The 26016-nt window shown below is 38.3% G+C and overlaps 1 protein-coding gene across 1 annotated transcript; it reads right to left on the bottom strand.

Moving 5' to 3' along the window:
* Positions 1-1632: 1632 nt before the first annotated feature.
* On the bottom strand, positions 1633-16683 carry uchl1 (ubiquitin carboxyl-terminal esterase L1 (ubiquitin thiolesterase)). The gene is made up of 9 exons (XM_039751349.1): positions 16318-16683; positions 16224-16235; positions 15844-15972; positions 6014-6161; positions 5815-5900; positions 5687-5734; positions 2605-2674; positions 2400-2458; positions 1633-2144 (listed from the first exon to the last, which is right to left on the bottom strand). The coding sequence occupies exons 1-9, from the start codon at positions 16348-16350 to the stop codon at positions 2061-2063; spliced, it is 669 nt and encodes a 222-aa protein (XP_039607283.1). The 5' UTR covers positions 16351-16683; the 3' UTR covers positions 1633-2060.
* Positions 16684-26016: the final 9333 nt, after the last annotated feature.

Here is a 26016-nt window from a genome sequence, read left to right as displayed (position 1 = left end):
CCTTGACATTCCTGCTTACAGCAGCCAAAAGGTAAAAACAGCACAGAAGCACACATCAAGAGTTTTATGGCTACTTTGCCTTTCAATTAAATTGCACATATCCACAATGTAAACAAACGAGGTACTGGTGGTGGTTGTTTTAAATCAAGTTACCTTGCCAGTTAAAGGCTGCTATAGCTGCATAACAGTACCGGTCACTTGTTTTGAGTTTGCCGAAACTCTGTGTATTGTAGCTCGTAAAGATACAGGTTCTCTCTCACAGAGATCAAAAGGCAGTGTCAACAGGAGATGGCACCAAACGAGACAAAGTTAAAAAGGCAGGAAAGGCTCTGTCCATGCCCAAGCCAACTACCCTAAAACATATCCCAATGTTGTAGTGAAATGACAGGGGTAAAAATCCTACCATTAAAGTCTTCCTAGATAGCTTCTTCCAGCAACACTAAGAGGTACCAAGAGGCAGACCAAAGTAACCATCCAAATGATGGACACAGTGTACAGTGCTAGAAGTTGGAAGTGCAAATCAAAAGCACAAAACACTGAAAAAAACAAATCTGAAGTTGAGGTCAAGCAAGTTTTCGTTGTGTTATCTAGCATTCTCTTAAAACTGTAATAACCGAATCCAATACATAAAATTCTTGCCTGCTACTTTCTTAAATACGTATGTGACACAGGACAACGATATCCAATCAAATCTAGCAATGAAATTTGTCTATAAACATGGCCATGTAAAACTAGCAAAGCAGCTGTACCCACAAAACAGTGCTGTAAACCTTCAAAGATGAATCAGAGTGCATAAACTTTTCATGAATGCACAAAATGTGCAGCAATGCTAATCTGAGATGTTAAATCTTACCCACACTACAACTGTTTGTAAAGAAACTAGGTGTATGAAAAGGGACTTGCATATAGAAAAGCCAGCACTAAAACCTAGAGAAGAAATTGTGGTTCAAGTTGGCCAATGAGAAAATATCACGGAATGTGGACTGGATTAAAATGATACTTGGTAATTAATCACAAATCCACATTGGCCAAGAAGATGCTGAAACTCCTGTCTGATGCCACTCTAACAGAGCAAAGATATCCAATGAAAACAAGCAGATTTCCTCACTCAATTCATGAAATAAATTGGATGTCAAGGACCAGGGGAAATTGCATTCATTACCTCAGTCAATGTACAGGTGTACACTTCAGCCTTACAGGATCTTGATAATGGAATAACCTGTCAACTTCTATTTTAGAACCAGATTGTAGATTTTTTTTTTTTAGGTGAAGTCCTCACCTCAAAGAAATTAAGCTGTCAAAAGCTCAAAGTGAAGCAAGAAAGTACGAATTGTGTTTTAATTCCAGAATTTTCCTTTGCTTGATCTGGAAAAATGCTACGTTAGAGGTGTTTCACAAATTCAGAATGTTCACATGTAAAACAAATTCGTATTTGTTTAATAGGTTGTTTATTCACTATAAAGTTAGACTTGGATGAATATCCAAGTGTGGAGATTCAATAATTCTTGCCAGGGGTTGTGTAACAGTTAGATTCATGCTACATGAAGTGCCATCTGCCTGGACCCAAGTATTGGCAGTATTTGTGCTACCCAAAGGAAGCTTAACTATATGGTCAATAAATGTGAAAATACATTTCAGACAAAAAGGTGAATGTTTATTTTCCCCGAAAGCTCAGCACTAAAAAAGTTACAGCAGTAACTATTCGCAAACAGTGCAAAGCATGTTGACAATACTTCTATACAGACAAGTACAAAGTGCTTTACAAAGTGCTATTGATGCTCAGAAAGAGAAGGCAAATTGCAACAGAACACATTTTGCTGAACTCTAATGCTGCCAGGTCTTTAAGTCTAACACTCAAGGCTTAAACAACTCCAACTACCAACTGTAGAACCATCATCCATACAAACCAATGATGGCTGTATGACAAGAAAACAATGGGAATCCTTTCTATGAACATACGCTGGCTGTAAGTAGAAGCTCAGGTGTTGAAATATTCAACTAACAGAACAAGCCCTTGCAATTCAGAATTTGAACAATAAGCAATTTAAAAAAAAAAAAAATTAACATTTGGCCAAAGCCACAGCAGAAAAACGAACTTCTCCTTTTTCTCGTTCTGTGAACTGCTTGCAAATTTTGGCTACATCCTGAAAAAGAAAAAATAAAAAGGGTGGTATAAGGGTTAACAAATTAAAGAGGATTCCTCAAGTCACTTAAGATTTTTATGAAACCTCAACTTTCATAGAACTGTAAAATTAATCTGAATTACTCTAGCCAAATCCCCTAGGGAAAACTTAAACTGAACAGATAGGACTCAAGAATTTTAAAAAATTAAAAGCCAAATTGTTCAACTAGTTTAAAAACTAAAAGAACCCGCATGCTTTTAAAGAAATGTTACTAACCATGATGAAAGAGCCATCTTCGGTGTTTCCTTGATTAACTGGACAATTCATTCTTCCATCTTAAAAGAAGTCACACCACACCATTTACCCATTATGCATGGTTACAGCAAATCAGGGTCTTTAACATATAGCTCAACAAATATCCTTAACCTTGAATTATGCCCTTCAGTTTATTACTGTATATATTAAATAAACCCACACTCACCTAGCTCATACAGGTGGTTGTTAACTTTGGTAAAAGTAATTAAGTGGAAATTCAGCTTATCATCTTCAACCTAAAATGAAGGTTAAAAAAAGGTGCTCAGAAAACAAGCAAAATTACAGTTTACATGTGGAATAAATTGGCCTTAAAATTTCACCACACAGGTTTTGGAAAGCATGTTTCATTTTAAAGACTTGACCAGAGTAATGTAAAGCCATTTGTTACTCAACCTTATACTTTAAGATTAGATCCTCAGTGATGCAAGAATGAATACTACCAAATACCAGTGTTTACAGGGATTGTGGTCAGGGAATACTGCACTGAAGATGTGGCCAGCTTGTACTGTGAAACAAGTAATGCTTCCCCATCTAAAAGGATCACCCACATGTCAGAAATGCAATTATATATACACAGTGTAATAGACAGAGGCCTTTTGCATAGGGCATATTAACGAACCTTAAGCTAGCTCCCTTTTGTTGCAAGCTTAAAGCATAAAAATGGAAAAGATTGTCATACATTAGTTCTAGTCGAGCAGCACTGCCCTGTGACATACAAGCACAAGACTAGCAATCTGCAACCTCTCCACCTCAAACAGGGGATCAAAAGTTGGTTCAGCCCATGCTTCATAAATGCTGCATTGGGCGGCTTTAAAACACTTCTAATTAAGAGTAATGATCAACCATGGGGTAATGACACTGACTGCCCAGGTGTGGAAATATACAACACCGAGATCAAAGGTGACTACACAAAACTATCGTTTTTTGGGCAAATACAAATACAACCTTTTGGTTGGTTGAGGCAAACTGTCCACTCCCTCATGCATGAACTTTGTTATGGCCATACCCTAGACAGTTAGGGAGGTCTTACTATAAAGTTTTGGTCAACACCTCTACTCCCAGAAGGTAACCTACTACCAGACTAACAGTTAAATGACCATTCATAGTGGAGTTGGGCATGGGTACCACATCAGGTCCAGACTTGTTTCTGTGTACTGTCCGTCTTGTAACAAGTTGGTCTTCCAGGGAGGAGAAATTACTTGGGCAGTTAGTACATACTAAAAGAGAACCACTGCATCAGAAACCACAACTGCTTTAAATACAGTACAAACTCAAACCCAAGAGCGAAAAAGCAAAGGAGAAAAACATCCAGACAGACTAAATGTCCTTCCAAGCGTGCCAGGAAAAACAACAAGATTCCACCTTAAAGAAATTGAATAAAGCACTGCCTCCATTTGAAGAAAAGAATCAGACAACCCCAGAATAGCTGCATAAAAAGTGCACCTATGGTTACACCTTTACCGTGCCAACTCTGACTTGTACCAGCAACTTCAGACTGAAATTCAAAAGAAAATCGATAGTTTGGGTAAACTTAAGCTGAAAATGTTTATCTTGACTGTATGTTTGAGACTAGTTTCTGGCTCATTAAAATTCCTCTTTGGTTAACACCTGTGGTCTCTGCAATATGGCCTATGGCAGGAGTCCCCCAACTCCCGTCCTGGGGGGCTGCACGTTTTCATTCTAACCCTTTTTTTTGCTGCCAATTGAATTCTTTTGAATTAAATTATACTGTAATTGACTAATTTCTCCATTGTTCCTCTGAATGGCTTGATTGCTTTCCTTAAATGGAACCCCGAAGAGAAATGAAATGTCGCGTGAGCCAACGTAAAACTGGACAGGGTCTGAAACCAACCAAGGTTTTTCAAAGTTGGTACATTCACAAAATTGAACTCCTATGTACTACTGTATCCCACAAATGGGAGATACGATTTACTATTAAAGCTAAATCAAAAGGAAGACATTTTGTCACATCAGTGTACATATTTTGAAAGCACTTTCATTATGTGAATATATTAAGCAGTCTGGCTGTACACAACATTCCATAACCATTCCTAATAGCAGCTTAGCTGCAATATTTGGGTTGAGGCACTAAAGATGTGATGCAATTTAAACACTTCTTGCGTCTATTTATAGAAAGTGACAAATAGGGTTTTTAGACATTTATCAGACTGTTAAAATGGGGTTTCCCCAAAATATTTACTGTCAGGGTCTTGGTGAGCATGTTTCAGGATTCAAAACAATTAATGGTTTGTGTATTCTCCAGTTATTCCTGCACAAGTTCAAAGTCACAGAAGCAGCAGTGAAATCGAGATCATATACAAATCTGTTCCAAAACACAGCTTGGAGATTTTAGTATCCGTCTCTACCCCATATATTCACTGGTCAAAAAAGTCTTTTCAAAAAATCCATATGAATGACATTTCCACATATGAGCGGTGCAGATTTTTCCATCTAAAAAGGACATGTGGACTATCTTGACATGATTAAAAATCATACCCCCTCCCCACCCAAAACTCCCCAGCATTTTTTACACTGTTCTCTATCACACAGTATTGACTTGTACTCTATTAAACTTCCTTTGTTCTGCATGAAGACACATTCTGCCATCACTACAAACTTCAAGAAAAGTGGGGAAGCACCCACACCACAGATTTAGGATGGAGTATTTTAAACTCAAATGTTAGAATTGCCACAACTGTTTTAGAATGTAGGCTAGCAACAAAATCGAACAGACTGCAAACACTTTCATTTAGCTTGGGCCTTTGGTTAGACAATCTTTAAAAAAAATAAAAAATTGGCCCTTTTTTCTGTCAATTACAAGCCCTATTTTTAGGGGACAAGAGCATACTGTGGCAGAATCGGGGCCTTTGTTCTGCTAGCTTTCAAAGATGCAACCTGCTCTCACTACTGTAGTAAATAACTATTGAAATGTATCCTTTACGATCTCATGATGCAGTGTGCAAATCTGTTTGTTGTACTTTCAGAATGATGCCAAGCATCAGAGTTAAAAGTACATCAAAGACATTCAATAAAATGCAATGTATAGTTTATATAACTCAATTTTTCTACAGTAGTGTACACCTTTTAAAGTTACAAGATTCCCTACATTCTACATAACAAGTGCACTTTACCTCAAAAATGCAAGTGCTACCTACTACTAAAAGGTCAAACAGTAAGCACACCCACACATTTAAATTAGTAGCCCTACTACTCCATCCCAAAGCCTAGTCACAACAAGAAAAACATACCCGACATTGGCCAGTAGCTGCCACTTCATCATGGACAGCACGTATATCCTTAAGGGAAAAGAAAGGAAGATTTTAGTGTGCAACTACCTCTTAAAAGGGTTATCTGGTTGAATAAATCTGCAAACCACCTTATTTTCCTGAAGGTGCTTGGCTCTCTCATCTGGAGACATGCCTGATGTTTTATCAAGGAACTTCTTTATTACAGATCCTTCCACTGTATACAAAGAACCCACACAGAAGGAAGTTTATTACATCAGGGTTAGCAAGGAGTATACAATGTTACCAGACATGCACCAACACCACTACTTAAACTCATAAAATACTTACCAAATTCAAGGTTGTCTTGATTATTTGCAACTGCATGGAGAAGCCCAACAGTAGCACAAGAGTTGACAATGGTTTGCTTTAGAAAATAGACACCAGGTACTTCCTTGCCACCCAATTCCTCAGACTGCTTTTTTCTGAAACTCTCATGCTGCCAAACAGAAAAGTGTTTGTGTTAAAGTCATTTATGAAAACTCCACAATCCTAAACAGGCGAGTGAAATATACTTTGCATTAAACACATTCACAACATAGCATATTAACATCACATTAACAATTAGTATCACAAGACCAAACCAGATTAAAAAGGCAGACACTCAACATCTTAACTTTGACAATTGTACAATACGTTCAATCCATTAAATCCAACACCCCTTGAGATCCTACCTTTAGATGCAGAAAAAGCATTTGATCTGGTTGAATGGCACTGCACAAATTTGAGTTTGGCCCAAACATGCGCATGGATCAGACTACTTTATACACTAGTCCAGAAGTCTCAGTCTGTATTATTTCAGGCTATTTCAAGCTAGACCATGGTACTCAAGGATGTCCCGTCACACCACTGCACTTTGCAATCACCATTGGCTGTATACTTTTGAAACTGAGATTAAGGGGATTTTCAGAGAAGGACTTGCACAGAAAATATCACTATATGCAGATATAGTACTGTATACACCCGACCCACAAAATTCAGTGCCAGCAGTCCTAAAAATCACTAGCAAACTTTCAAAAGATATCTAGACAAAAATCAATTTGAATAAGTGTGCTTCTCCAGGGAATTTTCTAGTACACAATATCAGACTGACACCTTACTATTTCTTAGCATATCAAATATCCAAGAATATAAAGCTCATTTTGCTGTGTGCATAGAAAAAAAGATTTAAGACGTGAATAGATGGTCTACCCCTCCATCTTACATTAGCAGGGAGACTCATTCAGATGAGCATCCTTCATAAGCTTCTCTTCCTATTTCGAAGCATCCCCATATAAATAAATTTCATTCAAATCATAACCTCATTTGGAATTCAAATCCATGCATCCAAAATGGCTACTCTAACAACCTAAGGCAGAATGGGGTATGGCACTTCACCTCCCACTTAGGTCTATTCCAGAACAAATATTGATTAGTCTTAAAACTCCAATAGCATCTCTACAATTTGAAAGGAAGGGAATTTAAAATATTTTTATAAAGACCACAGAGTACCACGGGAAATAGTGGAAGGCAGTCAATATGCGGAATACATTATAGCTCCATATGTGCAACATTTCTCATTCAAAAAAAGTCCAAAATATTTGCAGGGCAAAATTCAACCTGTGAATGCTGTAATCTAGCTCATGTCTCACTTGGTCAAGTTTGGGTGTGCATCAAATTAACATTTTGGACAAACATTTTTGCATGCCTATCAGACAGCTTTGGTGTCACAATCACTCTGAAGCCATTAACAGCAGTGTTTGGTGTACTCCCAGCCTTAAGAGAAGAACCAATTGATTGCCTTTATCTCAATACTAGTACATAGACACAGGTTTCTTAACTGGAATAATCCCAAACCCCACCACTTTCAAGTCCATGGGTAACAGATGTTCTATACTATCTGAAGTTTTTTTGGGGGGGGATCTCATTTTAAAAAAAAAAAAAAAATATATATGACAGGATCTAATCAGCGACATTTTAGAATAAGCTTCCATTTTGGGAGAGGAAAAGGGATGACTTTTTTTTTTTATTATATATATATATATATATACACATATACATATAGTTGGCTCTCCTGTATTTCGAGTAGGGGTTGAATTTTGCTTCAAGTTTGACTTGATTGTAAGGAATGTTAACTGCTTCATACATACACGATTCTCAATGTAACTTCAAGGTGCCTTGCTTTTTTTGGTTCTGTCCCCCGGACTATCTCAACTTAAGCTTTTTTTTGTCACATACTGTATATTGCCTAATCTTGTATAGATTTTATATTAAACTTCATTACACAAGTCAAAGTTTACTTTAAGCAAGGGCATGCAACAGGAAGCAACTATTACCCTCCAGGACTTGGTTCCAACACAATTTAAGGAAACCAGCAAAAGCAACTAAAAGAATGTTTGAGCAATAAGCACAAAGACAGTAGAGGTAGGATTACCCTTTAGTCTAAAGAGCTGCCTTCTGTTTTAAAAAAATGTTCCTTATTGGCAATAAAATGCTAATGACTTAGGAACTAGCAGTTTACCCAACCACAATGCCTTTTCAAGTGTATTTATTGTGAACTCTCATTTAAAATTTGGAAGACCAAGGAAAATTATCCCCAGAACTCTACATGTAGCCCCAAGTATAGTTTGGGCATCACACAATACACTGCACCTCAAATACTATTTCAACCATTTATAACAAACCATGCGAATTTCTTACTGCTAGTAAGCAGATAATGCAAACCTGGGATGACCTAGGAATCATGTGGACAAGTTTCCTGATCATGCCCTTTTATAGCCAGCCACCTATTTATAAAAGTGCTACGGTAGGGATCATAACCAGCATTAAATAGAGCTTTAAGTGGAAATGGCCATTTTCAAGTGCATTTTGAGAAAGGCACTTGAAGCACTGTACAGGTGGGAATTATTTAATTTTCCAATATGGTAGCTGCAACCCATCCAGAGCTTAGCCAGAAAAAACAGCATTTCATTTCAGGATTAAATATTCTTATAGGGAGGGCTCAACACTACCTTGAAATCACTTGCCAGACATCAATTTCTATTTGTTACTGCGACTTTCCAAAAATACTAATCCTTGCATCTCTTACTAGTTCTTTGACCAGAGATCTAAAAAAAGCATGTATATTTAAAGATGTTTTCACTGATACACAGGCACTTTCTATATGCTATGGATGCTGCTTAGGAGCCCAAAGCTTCCCTTGGCCATACAGTTTTTGGGCAAGTTTCACCTGCAGTTGATCTAAAACAACCCTCTACCTTACTCTATGGTATGGAAAACAGCCCATTCTTTAGCTATATAATATGAAACAAAACAATTAAGCGCATACAAGAGAAAAGAGGTTCATGAATTTTGATTTATTACGTGGGGTATTTAGTAGAAATACTGAGCATTTTATAAAATACCTCAGGTTTCTATATTTGAACTCTAAAGAGATACACTCTCCATAACAACACATGAAGTTTTAGCAACAGTCAGTTTTCCCATTTAACTTCCTCAGATTCATTAGCAACAAAAAAAACCACCAAACCACATGCTTTTTGGTCCCTTATTGGGTTATGGAGGGTAAGGTGTGGGCGAGGAATAGAAAAAATTAAAAAATGCATATAACCTTTGTATAGGGTATGTACAAGGAGTACCGATTTCAACTGAAAGCACACTGCAGGAGTCAGTCTTGTCCCAGAGTTGAATTAGCCAAGGTAAAAGCCAATGTGCTATGCTTTTGCAGGATCAGTGAACCAAGTTATGCTAAACAGTTGATTTTGGTGCCATTTCTGCTATGTTTTAAGTGTGGCAATTACAAACAGGAACACTGTTCTTGTTCCAAATAAGCAAGATCTGCACAAAATTTCTTTGCAATGGAGTATTTCACAAAGCTTACTTTGAGTAAACCTCACTTAAATTGAGACACCAAGCTAATCTGAGCCAGTTTCATTACCATCAAAAAGCATTACGGCAAGGTGACCCAAAGTTGCCTTGGTTATCAAGCACACGTCTTAGCCTGCTATGTACAAGGCTTTATAAATTTAGTTCTGGGTTTTGGATTGAGAGATCATGAAATTCCCAGTTGACAAGAAACAACCTCCGAGAGGTTCCAGGGACCTTGTGTAATACCAAAATCTTGTTTAAAAGTTAATCTTGGAATACATTCACCAATTACAAAATTGTAAAAATTACAATCCAACTATTTAAATTGACATTTAAGCCATTCATTACTACCTTTTACAGGATCCTGTAGCATATTTAAGGTTGCTGCATTCTTCATGACACCAACATTTAAACTGCTCTGGTATTTGTTGATAAAGTAGAGTTTAGCAGATAAGTACTTGGGGCTGCATAAATCTCATACGAAGTGTGATCTTAAAATTTCAAGTCAGATCAATTTTTTAATTTAGAACCCTGTCTCCTTGCTTCCAACACAATGTATTTGGAATGCTCCAAGGCTTTGTCCCACTATGGACCAGTTTTTGCAACTAACAATGGGGTTCTATGAAACGAAGTACTTTTGAAGTTTATATTTATAAAAAAAAAAAAAAATTAACTTATTTTTAATTTGCCAAACTTACACCATGACTGTAGAAACTGATGAAAACCTGATTTTTTTTTTCTTAAATCAAATTGAAGTTGTTAAAAAGTCAGATGGTTATGTTCAAGCGAGTTAATTGTGGTGCTAATGTGTTGTACAGAGTTATAGGTTTAAAGCATTTTCTCTTCAGGAATTAATGCACGGAAGTGTGCTACTATGTAACATTGTGTTTTACACAGTGAACCACCAACCATTTTTTTTCTTTCTTGGAATACTCCCACCTAAAGGAAACCTGTTGCTATACCACATTCTCCAGAGAAATATCCCTCTAAAAAAAGTTTTAGATTTATTCTTTGTGTAGCAATTAGACATGCATTACCCATTACTTGATAATGAAACAGACACAGGACCAGTTTCTCTAAAGATGTATAGATTTAAACCGCCACCCCCACCCCCCCAGCCTTTTTGACCACTAAATTTGAAAATGTTGTGGAAGTTGCACTCCAGAGGGAAATCTTTTGATCAATGAAAGCTTGTCTAGGGCAGAAGGTATAAATACTGAGGGGGGGTATTGGGGATGGAAGCTTTGTGAGGCAAAAAAGTGGGATATACATGGGAAGAAACAGAACTTGCAAACATAGGAGGGGGTTGATGTGCATAAATTAAAAAAAAAAAACACACAAAACACACACCACACACAACGTGGAGAGGCTACTGAATCAAGGTTATCTGATAAGACTAGACAATTACTACAGCAGTCCAGAGCTGTATACATTTTTGAATTTGAAACGGACACGGTAGGAAAAGTAGGATCAAACAGAAAGGACCTGCCAAAATCTGATAAAAACAAAACTGAAATCAGAATTTGCTGCTGCATTCAGAAATAAGTTGGTTTTGAAGTGGAAGGATAAGAGATCTTTGCATGCGGAGCAGACATCTCATAAGATGTGTAGCGTTTGTGTCACACAAGCCGAGGAGGGAAAATATGCTGCTGCACACTCTGCAATGTTCCACTTTGCACTGCTCTGTGCGTACAACACGGAGTACTAAATGAAAAATTTGTACATAGTGTAAATAAATCTACAAAAAAGCATGAAATTAACTTGTTACTAACAAAATTGTTTAAATTAAGAATTTTTCTTCAACAATTTAAACTTGTCAAATAAACACTCTAGCAAAATTCAACCATTTCTATTGACAGTGGAGTACCTACTTTAATGGGGGCTATTTATTTATTTATTTTTTTTTTATAAAAGGGTTAAGGAAAGTGCCAGCTGAGCAATTGGTATTGTGTATCCCAATCTGAATCTGAGGATTTTCAATACAAAAAACTTGATCAGTTAATTGGCAGATCACAAAAGAAATTAACTATTCAGTCTCTGTCCTTCTAGACTTTATGGTAATTTTAGTGCAGTGCTCCTTTACGCAAGAGGTATTACAGTAACTGAGGCAGTGCACGTCTTCTGCAACGAACTTTTGGTGGTGTAAGCAAAGCAAGTCAAGGCTCATTTTACAAGACAGCAGGAAACTGGAATATTAGCCTATACGTCAAGCTACTTCAATGAATTACGAGCTTACTTTGTTCAAGTTAAAGTAAGTCTGTCTGAACTCTGTGTAATTTTTAAGTGCAGCAGCTCACATTTTCAATTACAAGAGACTACTTTAACTTGAAATTGCTGCTTAGTTAATAGTCATAACAGACTTATAAAAAACACTGTTAAGTTAAGCATGTTAGTCTTGTCTGACTAAACAGCTTATGAACATCTGAAACTTGGGGGGGAACCACACACACACCACACAGATCTGTACAGTTTGTAAAAACGTGTTTTTTTTTTTTTTAAAAACCAAAAAAGTACTGCATTATAAAAATGGCAATCCACGTTTAATTAGATTAAGAATTTTGTCTAGCTAATGCACTGGGGTGGCGAGTGGACCCCCTCACAAAATAGCAAAGTATACTTTAACAGTAAAGGCTGTAGTGCACTAAATGTAAATATACCTGCATGTATAGGTTTTAAATTTAAGTAGTATTTAATTCCCTACCAATTAATTGTGCATGTATAATTTTGCTAGAGAAAGTGTGAATAATATTTAATAAGCCTTTTAAATATATTACATAAAAAAATGACCACTTATGAGAACCACTTCATTTTTTAGGCCTTGTGTATTATGGATATATAGTATTTGTACATTTGTATGCATTTTTAGGAAATTAGCATTTTTATGGTCACTGAATAAGCCTACACAATTTCTTTAATAAAAAAAAGAAGTTAACCATTTGTAGTTTATAAAAAACACAATATTGGACACGAGTCATCACCTGTATCTGGTTATGCAGGAGCTTGGTGAGCAAAGTTTTTAAAAAAAAAAAAAAAACCCCACACCCTGATCGGAGAACCCCTACATAATCCCTGCTTCACAGGCTGCACATTCTAACAATACATAGTGCATTCAGAAAATATTTACACCTATTCACTTTCTGTACACTTTAAAAGGGCTAAATCTGCCAATTGTATCAATCTACACAATCATCCATAATGAATGTGAAAACATGCTTTCTGAAAAGACTGCAAACCAAAAACTGGAATTTCTCCAACTCTGTGTGGCACTCAATATTGTAGTCAAGGGCATACATCCCATTTGCTCCAAATACCCTTGATACTGTATCTTAAACTTGGATTTCACATGTGGCAAACTGAACTGACTGGACAATTTTGAAAGGCATCCTAGGAACCATGTCAGGGAAAGTATGCAGCAATATCTAAAGCTTCCAAGTGTCTCATGACCATTCATTAGAGCCCTTCATGGAGTTGGCCATCCAGTCAAATAGAGCTGCACAAATCCTCTGCCACGACTGAAAAAGAACCATCTTAGTAGAACTTGCACAGCTATGGGTAGAGTGTGTGTGTAACCTTAAGTTTTTTCACATCACATAAAATGACTCCAAGCAGGGCAGTGGAAAAATCTCTGCTCAGACGAGAGACTAAACTCTTAGTGGAGAACTCCATCTATTTCATCTGGCAAAGACCAAGCACTTCGCAGCACCTACCCAATGCCATCCCTATGAAGCATCATGGGTAGACCATGTTATGGGGCACTTCGAACAGGTTGAATTAATCTTCTACGATTATGACCAAATACAGATGTTCTTTAAGAACATCTACTCCAGAGTGCATTCAACCTCAGACAGTTCACCTTCCAGTTCCAAGGCATACAGCCAAGACAATACTGGAAGCGGCTTCAGTACAATCCTGACTGTCCCAGGCAAAGACCAGAACTAAACCCCATACTAAGTACCAGAATAAGGGTCCGAATACTTGACATTTAAGTTTGTAAGTCTCCCTGAAAACAGCTTCAGTTAGGCTATGGATTGTAAATTGATGAGAAAAGTGGCCAATTTAGGCATATGAAAATGTGTAGAAAGTGATGGGATATGAATGCTTAAACAGCCCTTGTACTTCTTGAACGGGGGCCGGGGGAGAAAAAAAAAACCCACACACACCACAAACCACACAGTATTCAACATAATTTAGAATATAGTGGTTTAATATAGCAAGTGAATTGCTACTATAACTCAGCAAGCACTAGATTGCCTAATAGGAGTCACATTGGTAAGCAGCAGTTTAAGGAAGGAAAGGGCATAAATCGAAGTTACTGGAGCTAAAAGCTAAACTGTTATTAGAAGCACAATTTGCCATTGTGTGCCCGGAATTAAAACCTGTTGGCAATGAACCTTCCAGATTAACCCCCAAACAAACCCCCTAACTGCTTCCGTAGCCAAGTCCTTCAAATTTTTTCACCCTTCAAGTTCTAGAAAAACTCATTACAAATACCACTTTTACCCTACTCTAAATAGGGGTTTATCAATTGCTAACTTTGTTAAGAACTGAAACTCCATTCCCTCCTGATGAAATGATTTGCTTGAATGCTGCCTTTTAAAACAAATACCCATAATAAAAAGGGTTACCAAAGAAAGGAACCAATCACTGCACAGCAATATTTTCTTCCTTTCTAGCAATTGACTATGCTAGGTTTAGACTCAAGAAATGTACAAAGTTAAAATGATTAAATCACACACACTGAACTTTTAGTCCTCCACTCTCTCTCACATACACATACATATGTATATGAGAGAGAGTGGAGGACTAAAAGTTCAATAAGTCATTCACTTTCCAGAAGCAAAATGACAAGTTACGGTTTAAAGCTCACTTCAGCATTGAAACTTGAGCATTTAAGAAATTTACTCCAAGTCTGTCTCCTCCTCCCCACTGAAGAATTCTTACCAATCATATACATGCATTCTCCACACAAAATTGTGCTCCAATGTGTAGCTTTTTTTGAAAAAACACACACTGGGGAGGGGAGCGAGGCAATATCATAAAATATGATCCTACAAAATGCCAAATACATCCTCAGTTTCAATGAGGGATATGCCTCCTTGTTAGACAGGAGATAAGTGAGCTGGTAGTAGTCATTTATTGCATAGTCCCGCTGGCATTTTTTGGTGGGGGCGGGAAGAATACATTCTATTTACTTGAATAGTCATATAAACCCTGAAGGTAAACTAAAATCCTCAGTGTGGCACAAGCATTACTGTATTGGGTCTTCTGCCACATAAGATTTCACTTAACCTGGGCAGTGGTTACTGTCGCAGTACTAAGCTGGTTCTCTTAAAAGTGCTGAATCTCAGATGGGCATTTTTAAAAAAAGAGGATTAAGCTATACATAAATCTAAATCACAATATCCTGCTTAATACAAGCACCATCTTGATACCGCAGGGAACTTAAACTTGAAGTTACCAGACTCCTCCTTTAAAATGTTACAGCCTTTTTGCAGAATGGTCAGTTACGTTTTTCCTAAACTACCAGGAATTTAGCAGCATATGATTAAACAGCTATATAATAGCCTTGAGCCCACAAAAAGCTTTGAAGGTTATTAGGTCATCCACATACTGTAAATGCAGTTTTAAATACTTAAGCACTTGTCACGGCCAAAAAAATATAAAAAAAAACCCACCACCACACACCACTTTACAAGCACAATTAGGGATTCACTCAGGGCACAGCTGCCGCATTGGAGATAGTGTTAAAAGGTTCTTCTCGTCGATTAGGAAAATTAAAACGGACTAGGCCAAAATGTCAGCTGTAAGAGGAGTTTGTCAAAATTAGTGAGGCACTTGCTCAAACGGCTTTAAAAAAAATAAATAAATGCCAGACAAAGGAGGGAGGGGGCGCGCGCTGTGTAGTGGTTACATTTTTCCCCCGGTGTTGTAATGCTTGCTAATACAAAAACAGGGTAATGCACAAATTAAAAAATTTTAATGGTGGCACATTCACAAACGCGTCCATGCAGTTCTTTCTCCAAAAGACCTCAGATTTACAGTGGCCATTTCTCCTTTTCAATTAACTTGGACTAACTAGCTGGAGCGTGCTTTCCCCAATACGCCCATGAAAACCAAGTTAAACATTAGAACGACGACATGCCGCTACGCCCAACACTTAACACAAGACAGGTGCTTTACTAGCAACAGTGTTAAAAGGCTTCCAGTATGAAACAGTTTGTGAAACAAAGCTTGGTCAGAGCAGCGGCTCCACCCCGACTAAGCAGTAACTCCACCTGTTCAGTTAGAGGCAGCAGCAGCATCACTGCGCAGCAGGGCTTTGGCACAGCAGATAGCGCTTCGTCATCGAAGCCAACCACATCGACCACGCGCCAAGAGGAGGCGACGCCCCATTTACATAGCACCTGGATAAAAACAAAAAGCATAAGAAATCACCGTGCAAACACAGTGTTGAATACTTAAGCTTGATAAATTCCAGCTCATGCAAGTCGGCGCCTTTTACAAGCATTTATATAAAAAAGGGTCGACACAAAGCACAAGACCCAACAAAAGGAGATAAGAGAAGATGGACAAAACGAGGCATTGCGCGTCGTTTTCCAAGCAGCTCACATCCCCGACACTTGGCAGAAACAGAAGTGACTCAGCATTCACGTACTTGGCTCAGCATCTGAAAAAGAAATACGGTACAGTAAATTAAAGAAACTGAAACGTCACAAACACTCGCCAGAATAAAAAAATATAAAAAATACCTCAGGGTTAATTTCCATTGCATTCCACGCCATTGTGATATTAGGTTGTTTTGTTGTTTGTTTGTTTTTTTTTTAAGTTTTTTGTTTTTCTTCGCCTATAAATGCACCTTTACCGCTTCGTCAACTTCGAATCAAACTACACCGCTCCCTAGCCCGGCCCGCTGTTCTTATACCGCCGGTGCTCTTCCATTATTGGAAATGGAAAGGGGGGGTGGTAACATACACGGCGTTAAAGAGCCAATAAATTGGTGTCTAGTTGCTCTTGTACGTTGTTGTCATATAATAAAAAATAAGATATTCAAATGATATCAGTTTAAAAAAAATCAATTAGAGCAGCAGCGTTTCAGCCCACCTGCCTCGGTTAGAACATTCCGGTTCGAGCGATGCTTCCAGAAGTTGACAGTAAAGGGGAGACGAGCGCTTCCTGGGCGCTGTCACTGACGTACAAATTTAGATCAGTCGTCTGTCTAACGAACTATGTAGCACAGTGAGTTGGCGATGTCAGTTAGTTTATATCTGAATGCTCGTCATACATCTAAAGGCTCACTATAAGCGTATTACATTTTAATCATGAAAAATGATACTTGATGATACAAATACCAACTGTGTTGAAGTTGTATATTTACAATCTGAATAATAAAGAATATGATTAGCAATCGAAATATTTCTAGAATAATATAACACATTTAAACCTGCTTACAATAATCCACTTAAGGTTCACAGGGCATCATAACCTATTCTAGCGGCACTGGACACAAGGCACTAAATGATCCTGCGGTCCATCACATGAACCTTTCGCATATATTCCAGCTGGACTAGTTTGGAATCACCCGTTAGTTAACTTACTCTGCACATCGTTGGGAATGTGGTAGGAAATCCGCACCGGAAGAACGTGCATACTTTGCACAGGCAAAGGGGCTTAGGATATGAAGCCTGGATCAGTGGAGTAGCATCACTACTCATTATGCTGTCTTAATGACAATGATGGAATTAATGATCATAAATAATTGAAGACATTCTGTTGCATTTTAATTAAAGCAATTGTTTAAACTGGTTTCTTTATTGCAGAGTAATTCTTGTAAACAAGCCAAAACCCTTTTTAAAACCCATTGCTAATTGATTTTGCCTAGAAATTGCCTTACAGATTGAAGTTTGACTTTTAATAAAATAGTTTAATACATTTGTACTTTTGTCTAGAATTTCGTATTTCACAAGCGTTGTCACGTGTTTCATCATCCATCTATTTGTTTGCTAACCTGCTTATTTTGTCCATGGTTGTATAGAGTGGTGCTTCATTTGAAAAAAAATCATTTATTTCTAGTCGAGAAAAATAATCAACAAGTTTGAAGTCAATGATAGTATATTAAATGCAATAGTGAATAGTACATGTATTCAGTCTTCTGTCTAACTGGTTACTAAACCTATTTAATCCATTCCTTAATTTTGAAAAGCTCTCTTATGCAAATTTAGAGTACTCTGGAGCCAGAGCTTATCCTGTCGGCATTTCACCCAAGGTGGGGACCAGCCTAAACAACAACCCATAACAGAATACGCTCAAATGTACTCTTTCTTAAACTGGTGTAAGTATGAGTCACCGATCAATCTATGTTGCCTGCCTTTGTAATGACCTGGAGACACAAAGATACACAAGGAATTTGCAAACATCACACAGACTGCAACCAGAATTCATAGCTGTAGAGCTGTGAGGCAGCACTGCTAGACACTGTGAAGCTCAACGGTACATTCAGTGTCTGTTAATTTTTTACTTCAGCCAACTAAAAACAGTTGTTTTATCATTTTTTCCAGTCAATAATAAATACACTCTTGAAACTGTATAGCACCTTTCACTCAGTACCTTATAACAGGATGATTAAATATTTTCATTCAAAGCAACACAATAACAATTTGCAAAAGAGAATAAGCAAAATATATTATTAATCATAGGGAAACCAAAAAAATTAATTGCCTGATTAGTAGTCCCATATATACAGGAGGCAATTACAGCTTCTTCTTCTTTCAGCTGCTCCCATTAGGGGTTGCCACAGCAGATCATCTTCTTCCATATCTTTCTGTCCTCTGCATCTTGTTCTGTTACACCCGTCACCTGCATGTCCTCTCTCACCACATCCATAAACCTTCTTTTAGGCCTTCCTCTTTTTCTCTTGTCTGGCAGTTCTATCCTTAGCATCCTTCTCCCAATATACTCAGCATCTCTCCTCTGCACATGCCCAAACCAATGCAATCCTGACTGTCTGACTTTGTCTCCCAACCATCCAATCTGAGCTGACCCTCTAATGTACTCATTTCTAATCCTGTCCATCCTCATCACACTCATTGCAAATCTTAGCATCTTTAACTCTGCTACCTCCAGCTCTGTCTCCTGCTTTCTTTTCAGTGCCACCGTCTCCAACCAATATAACATATCTGGTCTCACTACTGTCCTGTAGACCTTACCTTTCACTCTTCCACAATCCCCATTACTCAGTACTGTTGATCCCAAGTATTTAAACTTATCCACCTTCGCCAACTCTACTCCTTACATCCTCACCATTCCACTGACCTCCCACTCACTTACACAGATGTGTTCTGTCTTGTTCCTACTGATCTTCATTTCTCTCCTCTCTAGAGCATATCTCCACCACTCTAGGGTTTCCTCAACCTGCTCCCTACTATCGCTACAGATCACAATGTCATCAGCAAACATCTTAGTCCACTGGGACTCCTGTCTAATCTCATCTGTCAACCAGTCCATCACCATTGCAAATAAGAAAGGGCTCAAAGCCGATCTCTGACGTAATTCCACCTCCACCTTGAATGTATCCATCAAACCTACTGCAGACCTCACCACAGTCACACTTCCCTCGTACATATTCTGTACAACTCTTACATACTTCTCTGCCACTCCTGACTTCCTCATACAATACCGCAACTCCTCGTGAGGCACCCTGTCATATGCTTTCTCTAGGTCCACAAAGACGCAATGCAACTCCTTCTGGCCTTCTCTATACTTCTCCATCAACACCCACAGAGCAAACATCACATCTGTGGTGCTCTTTCTTGGCATGAAACCATATTGCTGCTCACTAATCACCACCTCATTTCTTAACCTAGCTTCCACTACTCTTTCCCATAACTTCATGCTGTGGCTCATCAATTTTATCCCCCTGTAGTTACTACAGTCCTGCACATCCCCCTTATTCTTAAATATCAGCACCAGTACACTTATTCTCCACTCCTCAGGCATCCTCTCACTTTCCAAGATTCCATTAAACAATCTGATTAAAAACTCCACTGCCATCTCTCCTAAACACCTCCATGCTTCCACAGGTATGTCATCTGGACCAACAGATTTTCCATTCTTCATCCTCTTCATAGATGTCCTTAATTCCTCCTTACTAATCCGTTGCACTTCCTGATTCACTACCTCCACATCATCCAACCTCTTCTCTCTCTCATTCTCTTCATTCCTAAGTCTGTCAAAGTACTCTTTCCATCTGCTCAACACACTCTCCTCGCTTGTGAGTACGTTTCCATCTTTATCCTTTATTACCCTAACCTGCTGCACATCTTTCCCAGCTCGGTCCCTCTGTCTAGCCAATTGGTACAGGTCCTTTTCTCCCTCCTTAGTGTCCAGCCTCTCATACAACTCATCATGTGCTTTTTCTTTAGCCTTCGCCACCTCTCTCTTCACTTTGCACCTTATCTCCTTGCACCATTGTCTACTTTCTGCATCTCTCTCACTATCCCACTTCTTCTTTGCCATCCTCTTCCTCTGTATGCTCTCCTGTACTTACCCATTCCACCACCAGGTTTCCTTTTCCTCCTTCCTCTGTCCAGATGTCACGCCAAGCACCCTTTTTGCTGTCACCCTTACTATATCTGCTGTAGTTTCCCAACTGTCTGGTAATTCTTCACTATCACCCAGTGCCTGTCTCACCTTCTTCCTAAACTCACCCTTGCAGTCTTCCTTTTTCAACTTCCACCATTTGATCCTTGGCTCTGCCCTCACTCTCTTACTCTTCTTGATCTCCAATGTCATCCTATAGACCACCATGCTATGCTACTTAACTACACTTTCCCCTGCCACTACTTTGCAGTCTTCAATCTCCTTCAGATTGACTCTTCTGCATAGGATGTAATCTAACTGTATGCATCTTCCTCACTCTTGTATGTCACCCTATGTTCCTCCTTCTTCTTAAAATACGTATTTACCACAGCCATGTCCATCCTTTTGGCAAAATCCACTATCCTCTGACCTTCTTCATTCCTCTTCTTGACACCATACCTACCCATCACCTCCTCATCTCCTCTGTTCCCTTCACTAACATGTTCATTGAAATCCACTCCAATCACCACTTTCTGTCCCTTGGGTACACTGTTTATCACTTCATCCAACTCACTCCAAAAATCTTCTTTCTCATCCATTACACACCCAACTTGCAGGGTATATGCACTAACAACATTCATCATCACACCTCCAATTTCCAGCTTCATAATCATTACTCTGTCTGACACTCTTTTCACCTCCAGAACACTTTTGACATACTGTTCCTTCAGAATAATCCCTACTCCATTTCTCCTCCTATCCACACCATGATAGAACAATTTGTATCCACCTCCGATCCACCTAGCCTTACTCCCCTTCCATTTAGTCTTTTGCACACACAATATATCAACCTTCCTTCTTTCCATCATATCGACTAACTCTCTCCCCTTACCAGTCATACTGCCAACATTCAAAGTTCCTACCCTCGGTTCCACTCTCTTTGACTTCCTCCTCTCCTTCTGCCTCCAGACACATCTCCCCCCTCTTCTTCTCCTTCTTCTTCATCCAACAGTAGCCCAATTTCCGCCAGGACCCTGTTGACTAACAGTACTGGTGGCAGTTGTTGTTAACCCAGGACTCGACCGATCTGGTATGGGAAATTGTATTGTTGTCCGCATATTGATTTGGCAAAATTTTACACCGGATGCCCTTCCTGATGTAACCCTCCCCATTTATCCGGGCTTAGGACCGGCATGAAGAAACACACTGGTTTGTGCATCCCCAGTGGCTGGGTTACAGGAGGCAGGAGGCAATTACAGAACTGTACAAACTTCACATTACTTACTTTTACCTACAAATAGCTGATCATTTCTGGCTGTGAGATCATTGAGAACGAACAAGCCATTCATTGAAACAGGAAGAAGACATTTACAGTTGTATATTGTTTTAATGTGCATTTTTACTCATTTTGTTTTAGATGTAACATTAATGACCTTACACCCCTATAAAACAATAAAGATTTAAGTGGTATCAAACACGTGTGCTTGGGAGTCAACCAAAGGACCAGAAAACGCCAATCCCACGCCAGACTGGGAGGCAGCGGGTTGCGCTAAACCTCTCTCTTTTCTCTCAGCAGACCAAATCTTTCCTGTCCTGGCCCTGAGGACGTCACTTCCTGGGAACGGACTATAAAAACCCCTCATCCTTCATATTTAAACAGTTCTAATTTGGACTCGAACCTGTACACATTGTACTCAACTCAAAGCCTTTTGCTGCCAGGGAAACTATACGGATGGCTGCCCCAAACTTTTATTGTGTGTCCAGTCGTTTATTTCAAGTTGGTCTTTAGCACTCTAAGTCATTCATCTGTAAAGGGTGATGAGTAAAATATGTTGTTGTTAAACTCTAGTTTTTCTTAATTATTCTTTCTCACATTTTAGCTCTGATGCCTGTGTGTATTTTACAATTAAGTATTTTATCTTCTTGTGAAACTTTTTAAACAACTCAATAAGTATTATATTCGTTGTTACAAGTTTTTAAGCCACATACCCAGTGTAGGGCATTAGTGACTATCTCTCATCAAATGCTGGTAAGCAGTATAAATCCTCTTAAAATACAGACCAAACTCACTTAGGATTTGCTGGTGAGCCTAACAGCATATCTTTGAACTCTTGGAGTGATCTAATACCACAGGACAAAACCAAAGCAAGCACAAGGAGAATGTGAAGGACTGTGTTTTGCATGGGGAACATACTGTCTGAAATTCACATCATTTCATTTTGTAGCCTAATACTGGCTTAAAACCACACACACACACACACACACACACAGCTCTAAACATGCAGCAGAAGTCAAAGCACTCCTAGAAAAACAGCACTTTGATGTTTAATGAAAATGTAACCTCCTTAAAAAACAGGAACAAGGATAAGTTTCTTGTCTTTTCTGCAGTCTTCGATCTCCCATTATTTGCAGAGAGCTTGGTTAAGAAAAAATGTCCAAAGGACTGATGGCTCAATGACTCCAATAAAATAGTACAATACTGAGAAGTTAAACCATTGAGAAAGAACAACCTCACCACTTTATTCAAATGTTAGTTTACTGTAGTTCATGATACAAATCCATATATGCCTCTTCTTCCATTTCCTTCTCTCTATAATCAGAATATTCCAGCAACTTCTTGGACATATGAAATATTTTGTCCCTGACCTTCAGTTTTTTCTTGTTTTCTGTTTTGTCCCCAGATGTTTAAATTTTAAAAGGTTTCTTGTTTCACAGCTCATGTTATGTCCAACAAATTAAAAAACTTTTGTATTAATGTTGTGGTAAGCAGCCCGGACACAGACAGGTAGACATGTTGGTTCAAACCCACACACGTTTATTTACAATACTATTTACAATGGTGAACACACACAACCCAGTGCCGTAGCATCAATCACCCCAAAGTCCAGGTCCTCTATACAATGCCTTTTCTCTCTTCTGACCGCCTCTACTCCTCTCCACCGACTTCCGTTCTCTTCCACACAACTCCAGTCATCGAATGGAGGGAGGCGGCCGCTTTTATACACACCAGGATGTGCTCCAGGTGCCTCTTCCACCAGCACTCCCCAGTGTGGCAGAAGTGCCGGCTCTGCATCCGGAAGCACTCTGGGTGTCCCTGATCCTTTTCCCCCCAGTACCTCTGGTGTGGCGGAAGTGCTGAGGTCCTGGGCTCCAAAGGCCCTGGACCATGGGCCCCTACAGGGTTGAGCTTCAAAGCTCTGTACCAGTGGCCCCCAAAGACACCAGGACAGTCGCTCCCATGTTTTCTGGAGGAGGCATAAGCCCTCCTCTGGTCCTCCTGAGCGTCCTGGCCGGGTCACCCCCCCAGTCATCTGTGACAATGTATTGTATGTGCGTAACCTAATGTGTAAATTTGTAAATAAAGTAAAATAATTACATTTATGTCAATGTAAACTATTTAAAGCATAATTTGCAATGACATACTATTTGTCATATTTGCTACTCATTATAAGTAGTTATAACATCACAAAACTAAAGAAACTATGTTGAAGTAATTGTCCTATTTGTCTCATTAATTCTCTCTTTTACATTTGAATACTGTATTTTTACACTGTCTCTTCTTAGCCTTCTTTTCCCAAACTTTTCCCTGTGCCTGACTGCTATTTATTATAGTTTTTTTTTAATATGGATGTCTACTGGTTTATTTCTTAGTAGGTCCTTTACGTAGATGCTTCCACTGAGGTAAAGGTAAAGTAATTGTAGGGTGTATTTTGTTTCTATTCTTATAAATTGAAGTCACATTTGCAACTTTCCAGTTATCAAGTACTGTATTTAATTATTTGCAAGCATGTTGTTACTAAGATTGTCTTTTAGCACAACTAGTAATGTTCAGCCAGGAGATTTGTTTATCTTTGATGCATCTAATACCTGAAGTACATGTAACTCTTTTGTTCTGCCATTCTTAAATACAGAGTATATATTTAACATCTACATGAGACATTTGATTTATTTCTTCTTTGATAAAACCTTTGGAGTGTAATTTATTTGTTTCATTTGCTATTTCCTATTTAATTTAAGCAAGTATTCCCTTGTGTAACTTTGAGGTTTTTCTTTTTTTAAACGGAAGGCATAGTGATCCAGTGGCTAACGGTGCTACCTCACATCTTTAGGCAGCTAGATATGAATTCTGACCTAATATTTGCCTTTATGAAATATAATTTTTTTTTCCCTGTGTCTAAGTGGTTTTTTTTTTCAAATACTTTGGTTTCCTTCCACATTAATAAATGTGCTTATTACATTAACTGTAAGTAACCTCTTTAAGAATATAGGTATAAATATGTGTCTGGGTGTGTGCTATAATGACATAGTTACTATGATAGGCTCCACCTTACTATAACACAATAATGGAATTCAGTGGGTCTAAAGTGGACATATTTTTTATTAGAGTATTGGTGTATGTCTTACTTTCTATTGAACATAATTTTTCAAACACTGTCTTATCCTTTCAAATTTTTATGATCCCTAATTTGTTCACATTGTTATATTTTCTTAATATTATTCTATAATATTTTTTCACAAGCTCTTTATTCATTAATTACATTCACCGATGTTCTGTCTTATTCATGTTTGCTTCACTGTGTTTAGTTATTTATTCTAAGCATGAATCAGCATGTCTCCAAAATGGCAACTGCTGTTATTTACAGTTCAAGAGTTTTAGTTTTCTCATTCTACATTTTCTAGGTGCTTCTTCCTTCCTCAAAGTAATATAAACTTTTGTCAGGCCCAGTGTATTTTATTCTTTCAAAAATTAAATCCTTACTATCTTGTGATCAGATGAGATCTGAGAGGCATCACTCTGTTATAGACTGGAGAAAAAAATAGTAGGAAGCACTACTCCCTCTGAAACTCCTTAAATAATTTACCAGCTCTTTAAATTTAGCTAGGTCAGTTTTCATCTATTCAGTTCCAACTGGTAGCAAGGAAGGAATCTGAATATCTCCTGAAGTGGTCTTTAACTACAGTTGTTCTGCAAATAATGATTGAATAATCACAAACTAAAACAACACAGCTGAACCCTAAAATGAGTAACCAGATTTTTAATAGTTATTACAGTGGTGTTGATCAACCAGCTTGCAATATGAATTGTTAATTGCTTTCAGCAGTGTGTGATTATGGGCCATGATGAAGTCTGGACTTACAACTCTTGCACTTTCAGTCTCCTAATGCTCACTGTCTAATGCTTGCATGCTTTTATGAAACTGGCAACATAACCTCTCCTTGTATGCTTGAGATTTTGTATTGTTACTCCAGTTTTCCTCTGATACTACACATACAGTGGTGTGAAAAACTATTTGCCCCCCTCCTGATTTCTTATTCTTTTGCATGTTTGTCACACAAAATGTTTCTGATCATCAAACACATTTAACCATTAGTCAAATATAACACAAGTAAACACAAAATGCAGTTTTTAAATGATGGTTTTTATTATTTAGGGAGAAAAAATATCCAAACCTACATGGCCCTGTGTGAAAAAGTAATTGCCCCCTTGTTAAAAAATAACTTAACTGAGTTCAATTTCCGTAGCCACCCCCAGGCCTGATTACTGCCACACCTGTTTCAATCAAGAAATCACTTAAATAGGAGCTGCCTGACACAGAGAAGTAGACCAAAAGCACCTCAAAAGCTAGACATCATGCCAAGATCCAAAGAAATTCAGGAACAAATGAGAACAGAAGTAATTGAGATCTATCAGTCTGGTAATGGTTATAAAGCCATTTCTAAAGCTTTGGGACTCCAGCGAACCACAGTGAGAGCCATTATCCACAAATGGCAAAAACATGGAACAGTGGTGAACCTTCCCAGGAGTGGCCGGCCGACCAAAATTACCCCAAGAGCGCAGAGACGACTCATCCGAGAGGTCACAAAAGACCCCA

Source organism: Polypterus senegalus, chromosome 4 (assembly GCF_016835505.1).
Source record: "Polypterus senegalus isolate Bchr_013 chromosome 4, ASM1683550v1, whole genome shotgun sequence".
Taxonomy (NCBI): Eukaryota; Metazoa; Chordata; class Cladistia; order Polypteriformes; family Polypteridae; genus Polypterus; species Polypterus senegalus.
The sequence above is the reverse complement of the archived record's forward strand: the minus strand, read 5'-3'. Positions and strand labels throughout refer to the sequence as shown.

What these genes read in the sequence shown, in the direction of transcription:
- uchl1 (XM_039751349.1), bottom strand. Translation starts at nt 16,350, where the DNA reads ATGGCGTGGAATGCAATGGAAATTAACCCTGAG. An exon ending in TGCTGCCTCTAACTGAACAG is followed by an intron (nt 6,162 to 15,843) that starts GTGGAGTTACTG and finishes TCTGTTTGGCAG; the next exon opens with CATGAGAGTTTCAGAAAAAA. An exon ending in AAGATGGCTCTTTCATCATG is followed by an intron (nt 2,145 to 2,399) that starts GTTAGTAACATT and finishes TTTCTTTTTCAG; the next exon opens with GATGTAGCCAAAATTTGCAA.